The 17,748-nt window shown below is 39.2% G+C and overlaps 1 protein-coding gene across 1 annotated transcript in view; it reads right to left on the bottom strand.

Moving 5' to 3' along the window:
- Positions 1-70: 70 nt before the first annotated feature.
- Positions 71-17,748, bottom strand: part of LOC149287333 (TNFAIP3-interacting protein 1-like) — a 40,129-nt gene continuing 22,451 nt past the window's right edge. The window contains exons 5-17 of the mRNA XM_089493033.1: positions 16,755-16,946; positions 15,926-16,020; positions 15,188-15,317; positions 13,133-13,222; positions 12,520-12,585; positions 11,922-12,053; positions 9,901-10,029; positions 9,304-9,429; positions 8,028-8,153; positions 7,740-7,793; positions 4,663-4,833; positions 4,505-4,580; positions 71-204 (exon numbers count right to left, since the gene is read on the bottom strand). Of these exons, the coding sequence (XP_089349159.1) occupies positions 71-204; positions 4,505-4,580; positions 4,663-4,833; positions 7,740-7,793; positions 8,028-8,153; positions 9,304-9,429; positions 9,901-10,029; positions 11,922-12,053; positions 12,520-12,585; positions 13,133-13,222; positions 15,188-15,317; positions 15,926-16,020; positions 16,755-16,946 (1,521 nt within the window). The remainder of the gene's footprint in view (positions 205-4,504; positions 4,581-4,662; positions 4,834-7,739; positions 7,794-8,027; positions 8,154-9,303; positions 9,430-9,900; positions 10,030-11,921; positions 12,054-12,519; positions 12,586-13,132; positions 13,223-15,187; positions 15,318-15,925; positions 16,021-16,754; positions 16,947-17,748) is intronic.

The following is a 17,748-nucleotide window of genomic DNA, read 5'->3' as shown; positions in this document are numbered from 1 at the left end:
CTGTGTTGTGTCCAAGTAGCGAGCGCCAGGCTGTGGTTAGCCTTGGATCCCATTTGTATGAAGGACAAGTCTAAAAGCACGCAAGTGTGGGACATGTCTGGAAACCAGTAATGGGTGCAATGGCTGTTTTAGTGCATTCCAGCTGTTGTGCTGATCTGGGATCTGATCCATAGAGCTGTCCAAGTCTCTCGCTTGCTTCTTCATCTGTAGAAGTAAATTTAACCTATGCTGATTATCAATAAAAGTCTTGATTTGGGAAAACATACCTGTGGCTGTGCAATGACTGACGGGCGAAAGGGTCTGTAATGAAAATTACACACGCAAAATCATTAACATTATAAAAAGGGGTTGCATTTACCAATACTTATTTCCCATTTCATTTATGTACAAGCTTTTAAAAAGGCTTTTCTTCACAGCCAAGAGGAAGGCAGAGCATCCACATGATAGGATGCATTTTCTTCTTCACAAAATACAAATCTTAGATATATTATATATTAAACTACCATACGGTGTGTTAAAAATGTCAGGTCCACCTTTAAAGCTCCACCAACAACCTCTTCTCTTTATCGTTTGCATATGAATGTGAAGACAAAAAGCATGTCAGGCTGCCTTCATTTCAATGTCTTTATTAACCTTTAAGGAAAAAAAAAAGATTAAACGACGGCCACCATGCAAGCCCATGAGATGTAACTTGGTGCCATTGGCTAAATAAATGAGACACAGACGATACAGTGGAGGTTACGTATTTTATTTAAAAAGTGGCTTTATCGCCATGGGAACAATTAGAATGATGCAATCAGGAGGAAAATTTAATTTGTTGCTATAGTGAAAAATCTCAAACTCTGAACCATGGTCTCTTTTTACACATAATGTATAATTAATACATGATGTACACAGGGTGCAATAAGTACTATAACACCCATTAACCTCTTACAGAAGAGAGCTACAGGACCAGCTCTAACAACCTAATCTCTTTTTTTCTTTTTATCTTAAACTTATTTTCCCAGTCACTAATTAGTCAAATTACAGGTGTATACTATGTATTTCTCTTATTCTTTGATTATTTTTCAATCTCTTACAGAAATTTTTTCTTTTAAAAAAAGGGAATTTTATTATTTCTTAGTAACTCATTGCGGGGGAAAAGTTAAAATACGCATAAGCATTGGCTTATTATAAATGAATCACGGATTTTATATATTTTATGGATTTTACTCGATAGATAAAGCCGACAAAGGAGCTTCTTTAGAGTAATTTTGCAGAAGGATATGACTAAGCTGATGTTATCACAGAGGCACCTGCAACGAGGTGAGACTAAAATACAGAGGTCGCAGAACCTAAAATACAGAGATGTGGTGCAGAAAATAAAGAGAACAGATTGGATACAGGAAGAGAAGTAAGAGAACCCAAAGATGGTACAGATTCTTTTTTCTGTAAAAAACCCGAATTCTAACTCGGTACAGATAGTAGACGGATTCAAGAGTGAAATATGAAGTAATTGGCAGATTGCGACACCCTGTCAATCATCTCCTTTCTCTTCTGAAATGAAGACTGTCACCTTATGGTCCACGGGGAGGAGTAACGGTCTAAGACAATGTGATGACGGGATATGGATTTATCTTCTCCTGTCCATGTCGGGTTTTAAGATTTACTATTGCGCATATCTCGGCTATATTGGTAGGCAGTCAGAACATGGCATCCAACGATATCCCTTACAGGAAAGGTCTGGTTTCAAACTTTTCCTAAGTACTTTAAAACTCTCAACAGCCTTCACTTTTTATTTGTCTTCATATCGTGTTGGGGATATGTATTTTTAAAATGAGGAACTATTTTATCTCAAGAAAGGCGGTATCTGTGGAAGAAGGTGGCAGAATCAGCATTATCAATTTCCTGAACCGAGTTTCCCCATCACTTCTCTTTACCCACAATTCGAAAGAATTGAGAGATCATGGGGAGGAATAATCATGCAGATCCTGAAAATGGATGTATGTTCCCATGATGTCCACATAGGGATTTTTTTTTTTATATATACATGTGTATATTGTTTATTTTAATCTGTAAACATTGTTACATAGGTAAGTGCACTCAGTGGTCAAACATTTGGATAAGGGAAAGGCAATAGATCCTCTGCAAGCACACAAGTAACCATCGCTTCCAGGCACACTATAAAACAGCTGCATTATTTTAAACCAAGCTTAAATACAACATGTTATAATTATAACGTCTGTGACTTTCAAGACATCAAAAAACAAAAATATCCACAAAGATCACCATCATCAATATAAGGCTAATAACATAACAGAAGTGCACTGCCCCACCGACATATTAATATGCAATATTACTAATAATGAAAAAAACATGTAAAAATATTCTATGTATTGTGTGTGCTAAATTGTGACAATTTTGTTACATTCAGCACTTTTTTCCCCTTAAGTACATCTATAGATATAGAGACATCCATAGATAGAGACATCCATAGATATGCCTTCAACAAGCACGCCCCCTGCAGATAACATTCTACACCAGAAGGTCCATGAAGCCTAACTTCCAGCCGGGATCACAGAACCAAATTTTTGCCTGTGGCCTTTCTCCCCTGGCAGGAGTTTGGAGCTGCTACGTGCCAATTTACCATCACCATATCAGACTCAAGCCTAAACCTTTCACATATATTTCACAGGAACCCGGTCCAGCACAGCACAAGGTAGATGCAACCATAAGTTGTTCCACCTAAAGACCGTTACTATCCAAAACATTGAGTCTTGGCCAATACAGCATAACCACGCATTCATGGAAAGATATTAGATTGTACCCTACAAGAACTTGAAGCTATTTTTCAAGCCTGTAGGGACAGATTCCCCATAATGAATATTCCTTACTTGCCTACACGACCACTTGCTCTAACCACTAGTATGCTCCATCCGCAAAACTGTGTTTTTTATCCATTGGAGAGTGAGGGTTACAGGTAGAACATGTCCTTAGGTGCACCAGAAGAATGTCTGTCCATTTATACCATAGCTATAACAGGAAAGGTGATGGTTATTACACCCATACTCTGGGTTGCTTCCCCCTGGTCTCCAGGTCACCTTTTCTCTAGGCAGGGAAGAGACATTTGGCCAAGGCCACTTCTAGTTTATGTAAAGGGTACTGGGCCTAGCCTTCCAGCTCCGCCCCTCATGCAGCTGGTCCTGCCCCTTGTCCAGTGATCACTGCCTCCATACAGGGCTAGCCATGTCCCCACATGAAGAAGTTCCCCAGAACAGGAAGTGCTTTGGGTGTCCTACCTTGGGAAGTTCCCAGATATCGTTCCAACTTATTAAGATCTACTGAAGCAACACCTGAATCAGTGGGCAGCGGCGGTGAAAGCATACATGGGCAAAATGTGAACATGACCGATACATGGGAAATAGGAGAAGAAATTATACACTGTACTGTGCCAAACAGCTGCTAATCCTGCCAGCTTCATCTCTATGGTACAGCGCACCCATCCCTTCTCGCCTGGACACTAGAACATCACAAGTCCCCGCTCTATAGCCTTGTCACTGCAAAAGCTCAGGATGTGTTGTAAACATGTTCACAGCTGCTAGAGCATCTACATCAGTGGCACAAAATGTTAGTATTATATTCCAGCACAAATAACATAAGGTAATCGGACATACGTGTCAAGAGCGCGATTACACGCTACTCAGCGGATTCTGAATCAGCCTCCCACTTTGCGGGTTAGTGGAAAATCATGGATAGTTTCTGTGGATCTGGATTGACTTTTCAATACCTATTCTGCATATTATCCAGATATTAAAGTCCCAGAATTACATAAAAGTCCAGACATAGTACAAATTAATCTGTAGGTATTTATCCAGGGATTGTCTTGTTCAGGAACAAAAGCCACCATTTTCAGGTCTGATCCAACATCCTTTATTTCAGCTCACTCGGAGTGGGGAGTCATTTCGGAGGTAATTCAGCACCTTGGGTTCAAAAGCAAGGTACAAGGCAAGATACCAGACCTGCTGGCATTTGTTTAATTGCAGAGAAAGCCCTGGTCTTTGTTATACTGGTTCAAGTTGGTCTTTGAGCGGCACCAGCAGGAACATCTAAAATATAGAAAGGCGAGTGAGAATTTGTGCTTTGGCCAAAATACATTAATATGCGTATAAATAAATATTAGTCCAGCACAAAAGTATGAGGCCAGGCATTACTTACCCCAGTTTTTAATTACAAGCAAACATTTAAATCCCTAAAAAAAAATTTAAATCCCTAAAACTAAAGAGATCTCCCCATTAACAATGCATTATGCAGGATCAACTCGGCACTTCCCACAGAAGAAGTTCACCAGGGAAGGAGTTGAAATATTCTCTGCAAAGCCCCATAGCCTGCACTGAGCCCACCTAAAATACTCACATTTGCTTATGGGGTAGATTAATTGATTAGTATCAATCACAACGTAGACTAATGCAGATATACAGTATTGCTAATTAGCAGACTAATGTGAATATACACGGGTATCACTCACCAGTTTCCTTCTTCTTTGACCCCTTGCGGTGGGGGCTTCTGGGAGCCGTGTTCGATACTCTCCACTGATACGCTGGCTGTAAAGAAAGAACTGTGAAATCAGCTGGATCCGCTCATAAAGAATGACAAACCGAGATAAGGGAGAAAACAAGAACTTACTGGAGGAACATTTGGTAGATCCTGGCTGTTTTCTGAGGGAATAATGGGGGGCGGGTAGCGGATTTGCCAATCCTCAAATCTTGGATACATTATGCCAGGACTGTACGGATAATGGTAAGGAGGACATATCTGCGCAATGAGTGGGTCAGCAATGTATCTCTCTCCTGTGGTCTGGAAGAGAGCAAAAAGGAAATGAAACGTAAGCAGGGATAGCATAATTTTTGGCCCATCTCATGAAAGTCTACAATATTTGCTGGGGCCAGGGTCCCCTGCAGCTTACTCCTACCCAGCATGTCCCTATAGTTGAGGCAGCCTCGAGACAATGATGTCCTGGTGCATAAAGTGGGCACGGTGAATCATCAGCCTTTGATTCAGAGTCCTTACGTTATTTGTATGGAGTTCATTAATGTTTTAGGGTTAATTACAGTATTGAAAGATTACTTGCAAATCAAACTCAGGCAGGTAAGCAGCATTATTTTAGAAAGGGTACTATGAAATAAAAAATCCAAGACACATCATACGCTGCCTTTACACATTTGTTTATGTTTGGAGCGCATGACCCCACACATATGTGTTTATTCTTGAATAATGCTTATGCTCAACTGATTGGATACTCCTGAATCTTGAATTTCTGAGAGAGACTATAACAGAAACTAAAAAAGAATGTGCTAGATTGGAATCGGAATTATCAACCATCCTAAAAGGTGATGAATTAATAAATGCTAAAAATAAATTGGAGAGGAATATACAAATGTTGAGAAGGGAGACTGAAAATAAGAAACGTGACAAATTCCAGAGAGACCTTGAGGATTACAAAAATGGGCATGTCTATAGATGGCAAAGACAGACTGGAATACAGGATAATTTCCGCAATAAACGTCATTTCAGAAGAGATCCTCTTAAAGAGAAACCCAGTATGAAAAGAATGGATGGATCACGGATGAACAGGACTTCAGAACAGCCCAGCACCTCCTCTTCTTCTTTAGCCACTACCCCCCTGTTTAGGGGGGAATCAAGCGAAGAATCAGAAGGGGCAGAAGATATAAGAAAAAACATGAAATTACCCCCATTATGGACACAGAAGAAAGGAGCATCGAAAAGGAAGAAATTCCAATAATATATTTATCTGACATTGAACTCTCTTCTGATGAACTGTCACTTTTGGGTAAAGGTCTGTACTTTTCTCCTTCATATACTTCCAATCGTCTAGATTTGGACATTGATTTTTTAAGGTTCTTGCGTAATTTAAAACTAAAAGTATTTTTTGAAAAAAATTCTATGCACTGGCAAGTCATCTGTTATAGGGTCTATGCTTATTATATAGGGAGGCGTTTTGGATTAAAGAATTGGATACCATCTTTCCTAGGGGTCTTAATTATGAATTTGACTTGATGCCTCTTATTTGATTTTATTTAAAATTTATGTTTTTTTCTTTATTTTTCATTTTTTATGATCAATTTTTATTCTCTTTTTCTTTTTTCTTTTTAGATTCAACTTCTTTACTCTTTGTTCTATATGTGCTGATGTCGTCTTATATTAGTTTCAGACCCTCATAATTCACATGATCTCATTGATAGTTTAATAGCACTGTGTCACTTTAAGGGATTTTGTGCAAAATAAAACTTTTTCCTCTCTAAAATACATCACTGAATGTGTTACACTTTTTCGCTGACCTCTATTATCAATGCACTTAACTTTTTTAGAATTGGTTACATTTTATACCTACTTTGTACTTTATTTGATTGTGTCGCATTATAACATACCATTGTATATTAATATAATTTATGATGACTTTGCCATTTTTGGTTTTTGTAAATATTCAAGTTTTTTTATAAGAACCAGTGACTTTTATTTGTTTTATTCACAATATGTGTCATAACTATTTATTCCTTCACAATAGATCGTTTTTACTATTTGTTTGGTCTTTACGATAACAGATGGCGATCTGATGATACATGCACTTGGTAATGCTATTGCACTTTAGAAATACACCTGCACTATTTTATCAGAGATAATGCTCTTGCGCATGCATGGAATGAGCATGCGCAGAACATCACCACGCTTTAGTGCTGACAAATGTTTGCCTTTTTTCTTACTTTAATCAGCATATTTGCTTTTGCCGATTTGGTTGTTTGGTTTGATTTAATTCACACTTTTTTTGGAGTATTAATACTGATTGTGTTTACATGGAACTGCACTAGTTAAATCTCTGTAGGTGTCTATTACAGACACTGATTGCACATACTTGATGTATTCTCTTTGGTTATTTAATACATATGGATCTTAATATACTTCTTTATTTGTCACTGGTTTCTTTTAACATCTGCAAGTATCATTTATTTATTATGCGATGTATACTTTTGAATATTTACTTATGTTAATACATGATTATCAATTATATTACACATGGTGTTAGATCAGATCGGTCTTTTGATTGGCTATCCATTTATTGATGTGTGCTATTTAAACTTTTACTTTTTACTTGTGTGGTCAACTTGATAAAGACCTCATCGTGAGGTCGAAACGTTGTTGGTCGTCTCTTCCAATAAATCTGCCTGATGGAACCCATGAGTGCCTGGAGCCTTTTTCTATTTTGATTTATTGGGGAGCTGGCCCTTCCTGGCACAGCTAAGCACCTGAGTTCCTGTGGGGAGTGAGTGCAGATTCCTGATTTTGGTGACTTTATTCTTGAAGAAGGCATCACGTCTTGTTAAGTCATTGATCAACAAAAACCTGCTGAAATTCTGCAAAAGCTCAGATTTTGGTGCATTTCCAAGAAAAAGTCCTTTATAGCTTAAATCAAGGAATTTGCTCCAAAACTGGATACACTTGTGCCTCATAAAATAAAACCCTCCGCCGAGGAGGGAATAGAGTATGTAAAACAATTACGTGCAAAAACATTGCTTGTTAATTTGCTCTCTGCTCCTTTTGTACTGTATTAAACTCCTAGAGAAAGGATTTTTATCGCCACGGCATGAAAGCATGGAATGATCTGGGAGTTTAAGAATGATTGTGCTATAAAAGGCCTCCTGATTAAGCAAAATCTTCCTACAGCTAAATAGTCACAACAGAAGTACCTGCTGCCTTGAATTTTCCTTTGCTTTTTCTAAGTCATCCTGGCATGCTCGCAACTGAAAAAAGAGAAGATATTAAAATATTATCCTTTTCCAGCCAGTTACACATGAGGGCTGGCAACTTTTAATCTAGAAGCCACCCTAGACAAAAGGCCATGTGTGACATCGCAAATATTTTGCCACCTTGTAAAGTTTCACTTCCATTAGTTTTCAACTAATGACAAAGATCCTAGCTGCCATGTTCAAATTTAAGACAGAAGTTAGCTTAGACCTTCGAGTAACATTTTATACCTCACTGTTAACTTCATCCAGCTGGCTTTTCAGTTCCACTAGCTGCTTCTTCAGCTCCTCTTTTTCTTCATTCATTCTCTCCCTGTCTCTCCGTTCCTTCTGGAAGTCTTCTTCAAATATTTCAACCTTCAAACACACAAGGTGGAACATGGAGCAAGTTACATGATTGCCAACATGTATATCAGACGGCATGAACTACCTGTAAGGTTTTTGGGGGTTCGATGTTTCACATCTCAATCTTATGACCTTGGGATTTTGTTAGGTCTTCACCTTAGCAAAAGATGGAGGAACATATTTTGCCCGATCCCATGGCAGTGATGGGCTAGTAGACTTCAGCATAGGTGAACGAAGATGTCATTTACTTATACTAAAAGAGGCTTGTTATGAAGAAAGCATCAACGAGCAACATATTATGAATATTAGACAACCCAGGTGGTTATAACCAGATACTTTATTGTCCTACTTCTTCTGTGCTGGATGGGACAGATGTAGTCCTGGGGTCCAACCTATATTAGTCAACTTATCCCAGTCACCCTTTAGCCAGGGGATTCCATGAAGGGAAATAAAGGGATCAAGGAAATGATATAACATCAAGGAATGTAACTTGTTCTACTCCCCATTTGGATACTTTCACATTTTGGCATCTGGCTTCGGTAATAAATGCTCCTAAACTGCCTGTGTTGGCCATCACAGTTTAATGTAAATTGGCCTTCACTTTTCCAAGGACGCTTTATGGATTATGTCCCGTTTATGTCCAACTTCATCAATACAATCTCTAATAGGGTAATAATTGTTCTTTAATGCTTTTCTTGGGTAATTCACTGCATGATGGCATTTGGAAACGCAAAGGCTAAGTGTGCCTGATAGAAATCTAGAGAACCGGACTCCTCAGAAAGATAAACAAATCAATCATAAAACATGACTGCCATAGAAACTCAGGGGCTTTTAAACTCAATTTAGAGAGATGAATAGATGCTTTGTTGCTGTGCCAAGGTTTTAGTCACTATGATCCAAGTACATAAACTTGATGTATGATCATCTGTATTGGAGAAAAGACAGCTGGAACACTGAGAGGACTCTACAGGTAGATAAAAAGGTTCAAATACTTCTATGCGTCAACATTTCTTAGAAAGGTTAAGGTACATAAGCATGGGTTAAACAGTAGCTAAAGAAACCAATCAAGAAAACACATCCTGCACCAAAACATTTAAAAAAAAAAAAACCTATGAAAAGGTCAAAGGAGGTCCACTTAGTGATATTTTGACTAAGAAAATACCTGCTGTTTTAGGATATCGTTCTGAATTACGAGTTCCTGGCGCTGGAGGATCGCCGTGTCGTCTGTAGATCCAGGAAACGAAAGGGGTTTAGCAGATCCTTGCAAATTGAGAGCATCTTCAAGGGTCTGCGGAATGGAACATGTATACTTTGTTATAGAAAAACTTTTAACTTTGTTAAAAAAAATAAAATAAATAGATTTGCTAATATGAAAAAACTTTCATTATATAAAAAGGAAAAGCTATACGTATTTTTCTTTCATGCAAGCTGACCTCTGACACCTTAAAGAGGACTAGTCGGATGATGATGTCATAGTTTATTCTGCAGCGATCACGGTATGTGTCTTTAGCGTTAAGTCTGGTAGACTTCAAACAAGGGAGAATTCTGTCAGTCTTTAAAACCCATCCAAAGTAGATTTACAGAGTTGGATGACCACTGGGGCATCAGGTAGACTTTTAGAAAGATGATGTATCCACCTGCCAACATGCACTTAGACACTGTTGGGTGATTAATAAAACGCTTGAGCCCCAGAGTTTCTTAACGCTCTTTAGTTGTTTCTGAACTCCAACCTATAGAGATCGTTTGGAGGATAAATTACTTTGTTCAGTCTGCTGATCTCTCGCTCCTGATATTCCCTTTGTTTGCTGGCAGAGTTTAGATGGTCATGAAGAAACTTATTCTTCTGCTTCAGGTCATTTATTTCCGACTCTAGCCTCTGGATCTCTGCCTGTGTAGAAGAAAGAAGGAGAAAGTGCTCTTAACTTTGCACGGGAAAAATGCATTTTCTATACCGTGACAGTGGAAGAGGCATTACTACATATACATATTCACTTAGAGGCTCTGGGTCAAATCCCAGTTCCCAGGTATGATCGTAATCTCATTATTTGACCAATGTCTGAATGACATTTTTCTACCGGACTATACCGTTACTGTGTAACCACAAAACGAACGCATTAACAAACTAATCAAGGGAACTGTGAACAAATAAGTCTGAGACGATGAAAAGTAGGGATGGGTGAGCCAGCCGCATACATCTCCTGTAAACTTAATGAGGAACATCTCTACCAAACACAGTCATTCCTTACAATCATTCATTTCAGCTGAAATAATAAAATATGTCTTAATAGGTGAAGATCAGATTTCATGAAAAGGTGCCACAAATCCCATCAGGTATTAGCGTACCAATAAGTGAACCATTCTTCCCGATCCTCTCCTAGACTGAAGATAAGAGCTAATCCAAATCTACGAACACCACCACTTAGACGTCTACGGGAAACAATACTTTGCCTGTCGAAATGTATTATGATCTATAAACCACATTATCTTCCCTGGAACTATTTCATATACAGAACACCTTCCACACAAATCACATTTATATCACGTGGCCCAAGGATTACTAAATGCCAATATTAAAGGATGCTAGGCAGCACCGCTAACTGGTCTTTATATATTGTAGTAGGATGGTAATAGAAGCGGATGGCTACCGCCAACAGAGATCTAGGGGTAAAATCATTAAATTCAGGGGGAACTAGGGGGGGGGGGGCAACTCTCGAGGCTCAGAAGCTCCTTTATAAACTTTGAGTGTTCGCCCAGAGTTGCGCAAACACAAAATTGAGATAACTGCACTGCCTGCCGCTTCATGAACACATTGCATGAATATAAATATTTTTATATAAATGTCATGTAAATGACACACAAAAGGACATGTGTTTGAACAGTATTCTCAAAATATTTCACGTTTCATTCGATCTTGTCTCTGGCTAGAAGTAGATTACGGTCAAAAAGTCTTGCCCCATGCGCCTCTTGCATTTATGTTAACACGATTATGACATTTTATTCTAGAACAAAATATAGCAATTAACAGTTTGGGAAGGGTTAAAGGGAAAACACATTGCACCGGTTAGGTGTCCATGCAGAATGACCCTATGTAACCATAAGCTATGATCAATGTGCGACACAGAAGCCCTGCCTACAGCACCCTATTCCCATATGTTATGTTCCCAATTGTAAAAATGGATGAAGATGCCAATTTCATTCCCATTCAAACAGTTGTGTTTCCATCTAGAATTTCCGTGGCCAAATATGTGGAGTGATCTGAGATTTACATCTGGATTTAAATGGCGTTTCATGTAGTAAAATAATAGTCATATTACTGGATATTCCATTTCTGTATTACTCTGGCAGACACCGGCAGTGGTGTACTTAGGGGGCCCTATGAAATAATTGCTCCGTCAGGCCTGGTCAACGGAGCCGGTATGGAGGAGAAGGAGACAAGACGACAGAAGGAGAAGCGGCAAGACAAGAAGCTGAGCTGCGGGAAAGGAGACAGGGACATGGAAGCAGTGGGTGGAGAATGTGAGTTCGAGTGTGAGTAAGAGTGAGTGAGAAAGAGCGTGAGTGGGAGCGTTGGTGTTTTTACATTTTGAAGTGTGGAGGTCGGCAAATATAGGCTATGCCCCAGGTGCCAAATATGTCTCTGGATTACAAAGGAAAGTTTGATAAAAAAGCAGAATAAAGCACCAGGCTCTGTCCATGTCTTTTCAGGTGATGCACAACAGAAAATGCACATTAATGAGAAGCTCTGATTGTTGATGAGGCTGTTTGGGGCAGAAGTCTTACCTCCTTCTCTTCGATCTTGTCTCTGGCTAGAAGCAGCTTACGGTCAAAATCTCGCTGCTTTCGGTCTCTCTCTTCCTCTTGCTCACGCTCAGCCTTGAGCGCCTGCGAGAGCTTCTGCCGGAGGGACGTGATCTGCATGGAAGAAAGCAGAAGATATTTTCAGGAGTCGGGGGAAAACAGACACCGGGGATTATGCATACAACGCAAGTGCGGCAAAAGTACCAAAAAGGTGGCGAAATCAGAAGGAACATTTAATAAGTTTCACTAATACTATAGTGCACCAGCTTTATACACAACCACTTCTCAGAATAGCATATATATTTTATAACTATTTCTGTGGGTTCGACAGAAATGTGCTTTTACATGCTACTTAGAAAAGTCTAGATTTAAGAGGTTAAGTATATATATATATATATTTTTATTTTATTTATTTTTTTTTATCAGTGATATACCAAGAACCCTATTGCATGTTTATTCCACTTTATCAAATGTTTGGTATATTATGGTTTTGTTGTCTATTTAAAATTTTAAAACTAACTAATCCAGCCAACTCTACAGAAGAGGGCAAGAAAGGGTCCATCCGGAGTTACATAGATACCTTCTCCTCGTACTGAAGCTTCATGGAGCGAAACTGGTGGTCCCATTGTTTATTTACTTCCAGAAGCTGAAAGAGACATGAATGAAAGCATCAGGACACACAGTCGTTGTACTACACGTAATCCACGGATTATTCTGCTCTTAGTAATAGGAGATCATGGTAGGGAACAAAAGTTTTGTTTTTTTAAGGGGATCCTCTGTTATCTCCTTAATCTCCCTATTACTTTGCTGATTCGAAGTATAATCATATCAGTGATTACAACACATTCTCTTTCTGAAGGCACTATGGCCTTCACATAGCTCTTAACGTAGAAGCTAATGTATTGCTTGTGCTTACACGTTTAGGAAATATTTTGCCAGTGACTGCATGTTAGAACCATTAGTATCTGATCAACTTTCTGCGTTCACGTTTTCTCCAGGCTGCCTGAACCAATCTACAACTGAACAAAGTTAGGGATAACTTAACGGGGAGGAATAATCATACAGAATGGGAAGGCTTTGATGTGTAAACACATTACGTTGGCTTAAGTGTTTTAACAGTAAACATACAATCCTAACAGACTCAAATAAGTGTTGGATGTTACAGAAATAACAAAAAATACTACGGAAATTACCTCTGTCCTCTGATGTTCCAACACCTTAACCTTTTTCAAAAGTGCCCCATTTGGGTCTTTATTTGCAGGCTTTTCCAAAGTTTGTGCAACCTACAAAAAGGAGGAATGGAAAACAGATGATTAATAATTTTAGATTATGAGCATGGGGGGGGTTAACTTTTTTGGGGGCTCTGTTACACAACTCGGTATATTCAAAGCACCTGGAACACAGCAGTTAGAACTAACTATACATGGGAAGGTTATATATGACCCCCCCTCCAAGTCTCTTTGAATACTTAAGTAGTCCATAAAGACTTCCTTGTAGTAAATCTGCTAAAAGCGACAACCAAATGGTTCCGATAACGGCCCTTACGAAATCCATTACTTTGAGGCATTTGTATTCAAGCAGGGGCGGAATACAAGTGAATAAAGCACAAATAGGATGGATAGATCAAGTCAGAGGAGAACATGAACATACCTGGGAACGCTACAGGGCTGGTCCCCCAGAGGTCTCCCCCAACCTGGGAGGAAGGCGTGGAGGGGCTGACTTGGCAAGGCGTTGCCACTCATGACCTGAAAGCCAGACAATACTCATCTCCACCTGGAGATCAAACGCTGCCCCAGCGGCCCAATAATCATCTCTGGTCTCTGGAGCCTCCAGGTCTACCCACAGAGCTCCCAGATATTACATTTAAGAAACGAGAGCCCCTGAGAATGTGCTTATGTACCCCGTGATTGGGGTAAAACCCCTGTGACTCAGGGGCAGACACGCTAGTTACACAACAAGACCGTACGCTAGAAACTTGACCTTTTAGTTTCTTGAGTAACCTCGCTTAAAGAGCCCATTACTACTGGGAGTGTATTTATACAATAATCTCACGCCAGATTCCTGCTCTCAACATCGCAGGCATGCTTCCAGAACTACAGAACAAGATGATGGGCTGGTTTCAACATACATGGCATGAGATGATGTTAAACCAACATTCCTGACCCCATCTGTTGACTCTACCTTTGGTCTTTGTATTTTATTTTAAGGTCATGGACAGCTATGTGGTGTTAGGTTAACCCTCTGCGTGGTTGAACATTGAATGGACAGCAACATAAGGCAGGGGATCTTAAAATTTTGAACGGCAGCTTTGGAAAATTGGAACTAAGACCCTGGAGGTCATGGCTTGTATACGAATCGCTGCTAAACTCAGAATATGATAAAACTAAATTAAAACATTCTGCTAGGCAAAGTTAGTCTTAAAGCACTTTCCACTTAAATAAATAAATAAAAAAACAACTTAGAAATAAAATGTAAAAAAAAATTAGAAATGGTGATAGATTAGAGTACAAATGATGATCTCAATCAAACAGACGTGTATTCAATCTTTCCGGATCCAAAATAAATAAATAAATAATAATACAAAAAAGTACAGACCATAAATGGCCAGGTCTATCTCCAAAAGGAGATTACGTACTTAAAGTTCTTCAGTGTAATATAATATAATTAGAATATAATAATGTAATCGTATAGTTAGTAATTGTGGTGTGTTTTTATTAGACTCCTGCCACAATGCAATTAATGGCATTAAGCTTAACCCAAAACTCTGGTGACATTTAAGACGGGGTTATCTACCTCCTGAGCAGACTTATTTGGTAACTTCTGCTGGCATTCTAATAAAATTATTATTCTTCTTATTATTATTATATTACTTGCTCTTTAGGAGCCAAGAACATTTAAAATGACAATAAAAACTTCAGTATTAATCAAAACATGAAAAATAATGTCTGTACTGAAATGTACGCTTACAAGGTCCTTAATCAGTGTTAATTTTATCGTTGGTTTGTATATTGCCAATTTCAACGATACATTTTCACTCTCCATTAATGTAATACACAATTTGGAAATGGCTACTAAAGTAACTTAAAAACAGCATATAGGTAGTTTTTAAGCTGTCTTGGTAAATGTTTTGAGATTTTTTGTAACATTCTCAAGCTGTGAATTAAAGCGGCTGCAACCGATATGTTAATTGTACTCCTGAGACCCAAGTCGCCCCCTTGTGGCCGATGTAGGCTATTGCTATAATTTACCTGCTGGAAGTCTGCGTTTTCTACCTTGCAAGTGACATCTGTGGCTGTGGATTCTGTTGCACCTGAACCCTGATTACCCTTTCTAGATCCTTGATCTAGGATTAACTTCTTCAGATCTAGGTTTTCATACCTGCAAAAAAATAAAAAAGTGTCACGATAAGAAAGAATACCTGATAAAAAAAACACTGTGGGCCCCTTGTTTGCCGAATACTGTTTCATTTGGGGACATATTGACCAATGTAAAACTGTTGAAATTCTAGGGCAAGTTCTAAATAGAAAACAGATATTCCATTGATTTGTATGTGGCAGGTTCAACTGATTGCACGCTTGAACCTTCATAAATAAGCCTTATTTCTTGGAAATAAGTGAAAATTGCATGTTTCAATTACAGATGACAGAACATACATCAACAGACTTGTGACATTCAATCACACTTAGGAATAACCTTTATTCTGCCAGTTGGGACAGAGATGCATTAAGTTTCGTCAAGTAATTAGCATTCATGGGAACTGCAGGTTTGATCCAGAGTCTCCAGGTGAAGCACTGCTTCCCTTGGCCTCTGGTCCATTTCTTTCTACCGGCAGGAGAAGCAGTGCTTAGCCACACCCACTCTCCGCCCACCTTCTCTCTTACCCAATACTACCTGCCTAGATGGCAGCCCCCCCCCACCAACAGGGATTGCTCCAGGTTGCATGCTCTAGAAGCTCCCAGGTCTTATCTTGAAGGACACTTCCTCACCTCAAGGCCTGTTCAGCCTGAGCTCTCTGGTTCCAATCGGCCTCAAGCTTTGCCCGCAAGTCCTCATTTTCCTTTCTCAGCTGTTCACAGAGGGTCTGAAAGAAAATACAAAGCATGATCAAAAGGTGATAATATAAAAGTGAACCCGAAACACAGTATAGTCAGAGTCGACTTTATTAAATCCCAGTTAGGAGCCACAGCAACGGAGCTCAGACCCAGTAGAGTTCAGAGTTAAATCCCTGCGGGGCTCATCTGAATCTGGTATGAATTTGCATCTACAGGGTATGCCTCGAATAATGCGTCTTCTGCATTACAAGATGTAGTCACCAATGCGTTGTCGTTGGAATACACATGATTAAAGGTGCTGTTCCACCTAGACAACACATTGTACTCTCTAGTAGGTTAATCAAATAAACCTTAGCAGATCTGTAATTTTATTTATTCTTAATCACATAAAAGCAGGAAAATCTTTTAAGAAGGGCTGCTGCAGCGCATCAGTCCCTGCACTGGCGTTATTAAGCATTCCCAGCGTAAATTTGGAAAGAGACAAAATCTTACATGAATAAGGAACTTTGGGAAGTGATGGAGTTGACCGGAAGAGAATATATCACATGCAGGGAGACGTGTTCCACCAAAACACAACTCCTGCAAGTCATGTAGCTGGGGTGGGAAAGGAGCAAAAGCATGGGGGGGGGGGGACTTAATTCTGCAAAATGCACACAAATTTAAAGGGATCACACAGCCATCATATGCATTAAAGTGAATATGACAGCAGGAGCATCACTTTACTTTAAAATCCCTCTTTCCCCTTAATCACACGCTTTGATACCTGTAGAACTGTTGTGCGCTGCTCATTCTTGTGCACTTTGTTTGCCAGCCGGTTAAAATCCAGTGCCATTCGACTCATGTGGCTAACAAGACGGCCACGATCGGGCTCCTCCGCGAATATACTGAGAGAGCTTTCCAGGCGCTGCAGGTGCAGCCGTAAGTTATCCTCATGTTGTGCAGCGGGTTCCAGGTCCTGCCATGAAGACACCGTTACGAAGTTATGAAGAAAGCAAAAACACACACAGCCCGTACTAACATTCTTATTTTCAAGGAAACATTGCAAGCACCGCTGGCAAATACTGTGTTAAAGTATAATAAACAAAACGTATTGCATAACGGTACATTTGTGGCCAGGAAAAATAGCCAAAACAGGGAGAGCTCCAGGTCGCATCCCAGGTTTGGTAATCAGAGAGTATCTTGAAGGACACTTGGGCTTCCTCACCTCAACCTGCTGAGCAGGAGGTCTCTGGTTCCAATCGGCCTCAAGCTTTGCCCACAAAATCCCATTGTCATAACTTCCCTACCAAACGAGACTACTCGCAAGTACGGTTTCCATTCCACATGGACCAAAATATAGTTCTGGAGGAACATCTCAGACATTGCTGAAAGCGAAGGCTCTCAAATACCGATGGGTTGTTTTTTCAGCAAGACTTACCAGGTAAGACCATATAACATTAACAGGGTGAGCAACCAGTTATGCCAATACAGTATTTGGTCCCAAACATGATATTTAAATAGTAATTTTTTTTTTTTTTATTTTTTTTTTTAGATAATTTATTGGAATTTTTCAAATATATAAAACAGATAACAAAAAGATACAGAGCATATGAAGAATATACACAACAATTCTTTGGTAAACCAGAGTTACAACTCTTACTGATACAAAACCATTAAGGAAAAAATAAACTACTCTGGTCCACTTCACATAAACTACAATAATATCCTTAAACAGTACTAAGACGTATATAAATCTTAATATTACCCAACATTCATAC

The sequence above is a fragment of the Sceloporus occidentalis genome, unplaced genomic scaffold, assembly GCF_023333645.1.
Source record: "Sceloporus occidentalis isolate IW3139 unplaced genomic scaffold, rSceOcc1.0.p SCAF_62, whole genome shotgun sequence".
In the NCBI taxonomy this organism is placed as follows: domain Eukaryota; kingdom Metazoa; phylum Chordata; class Lepidosauria; order Squamata; family Phrynosomatidae; genus Sceloporus; species Sceloporus occidentalis.
The sequence above is the reverse complement of the archived record's forward strand: the minus strand, read 5'-3'. Positions and strand labels throughout refer to the sequence as shown.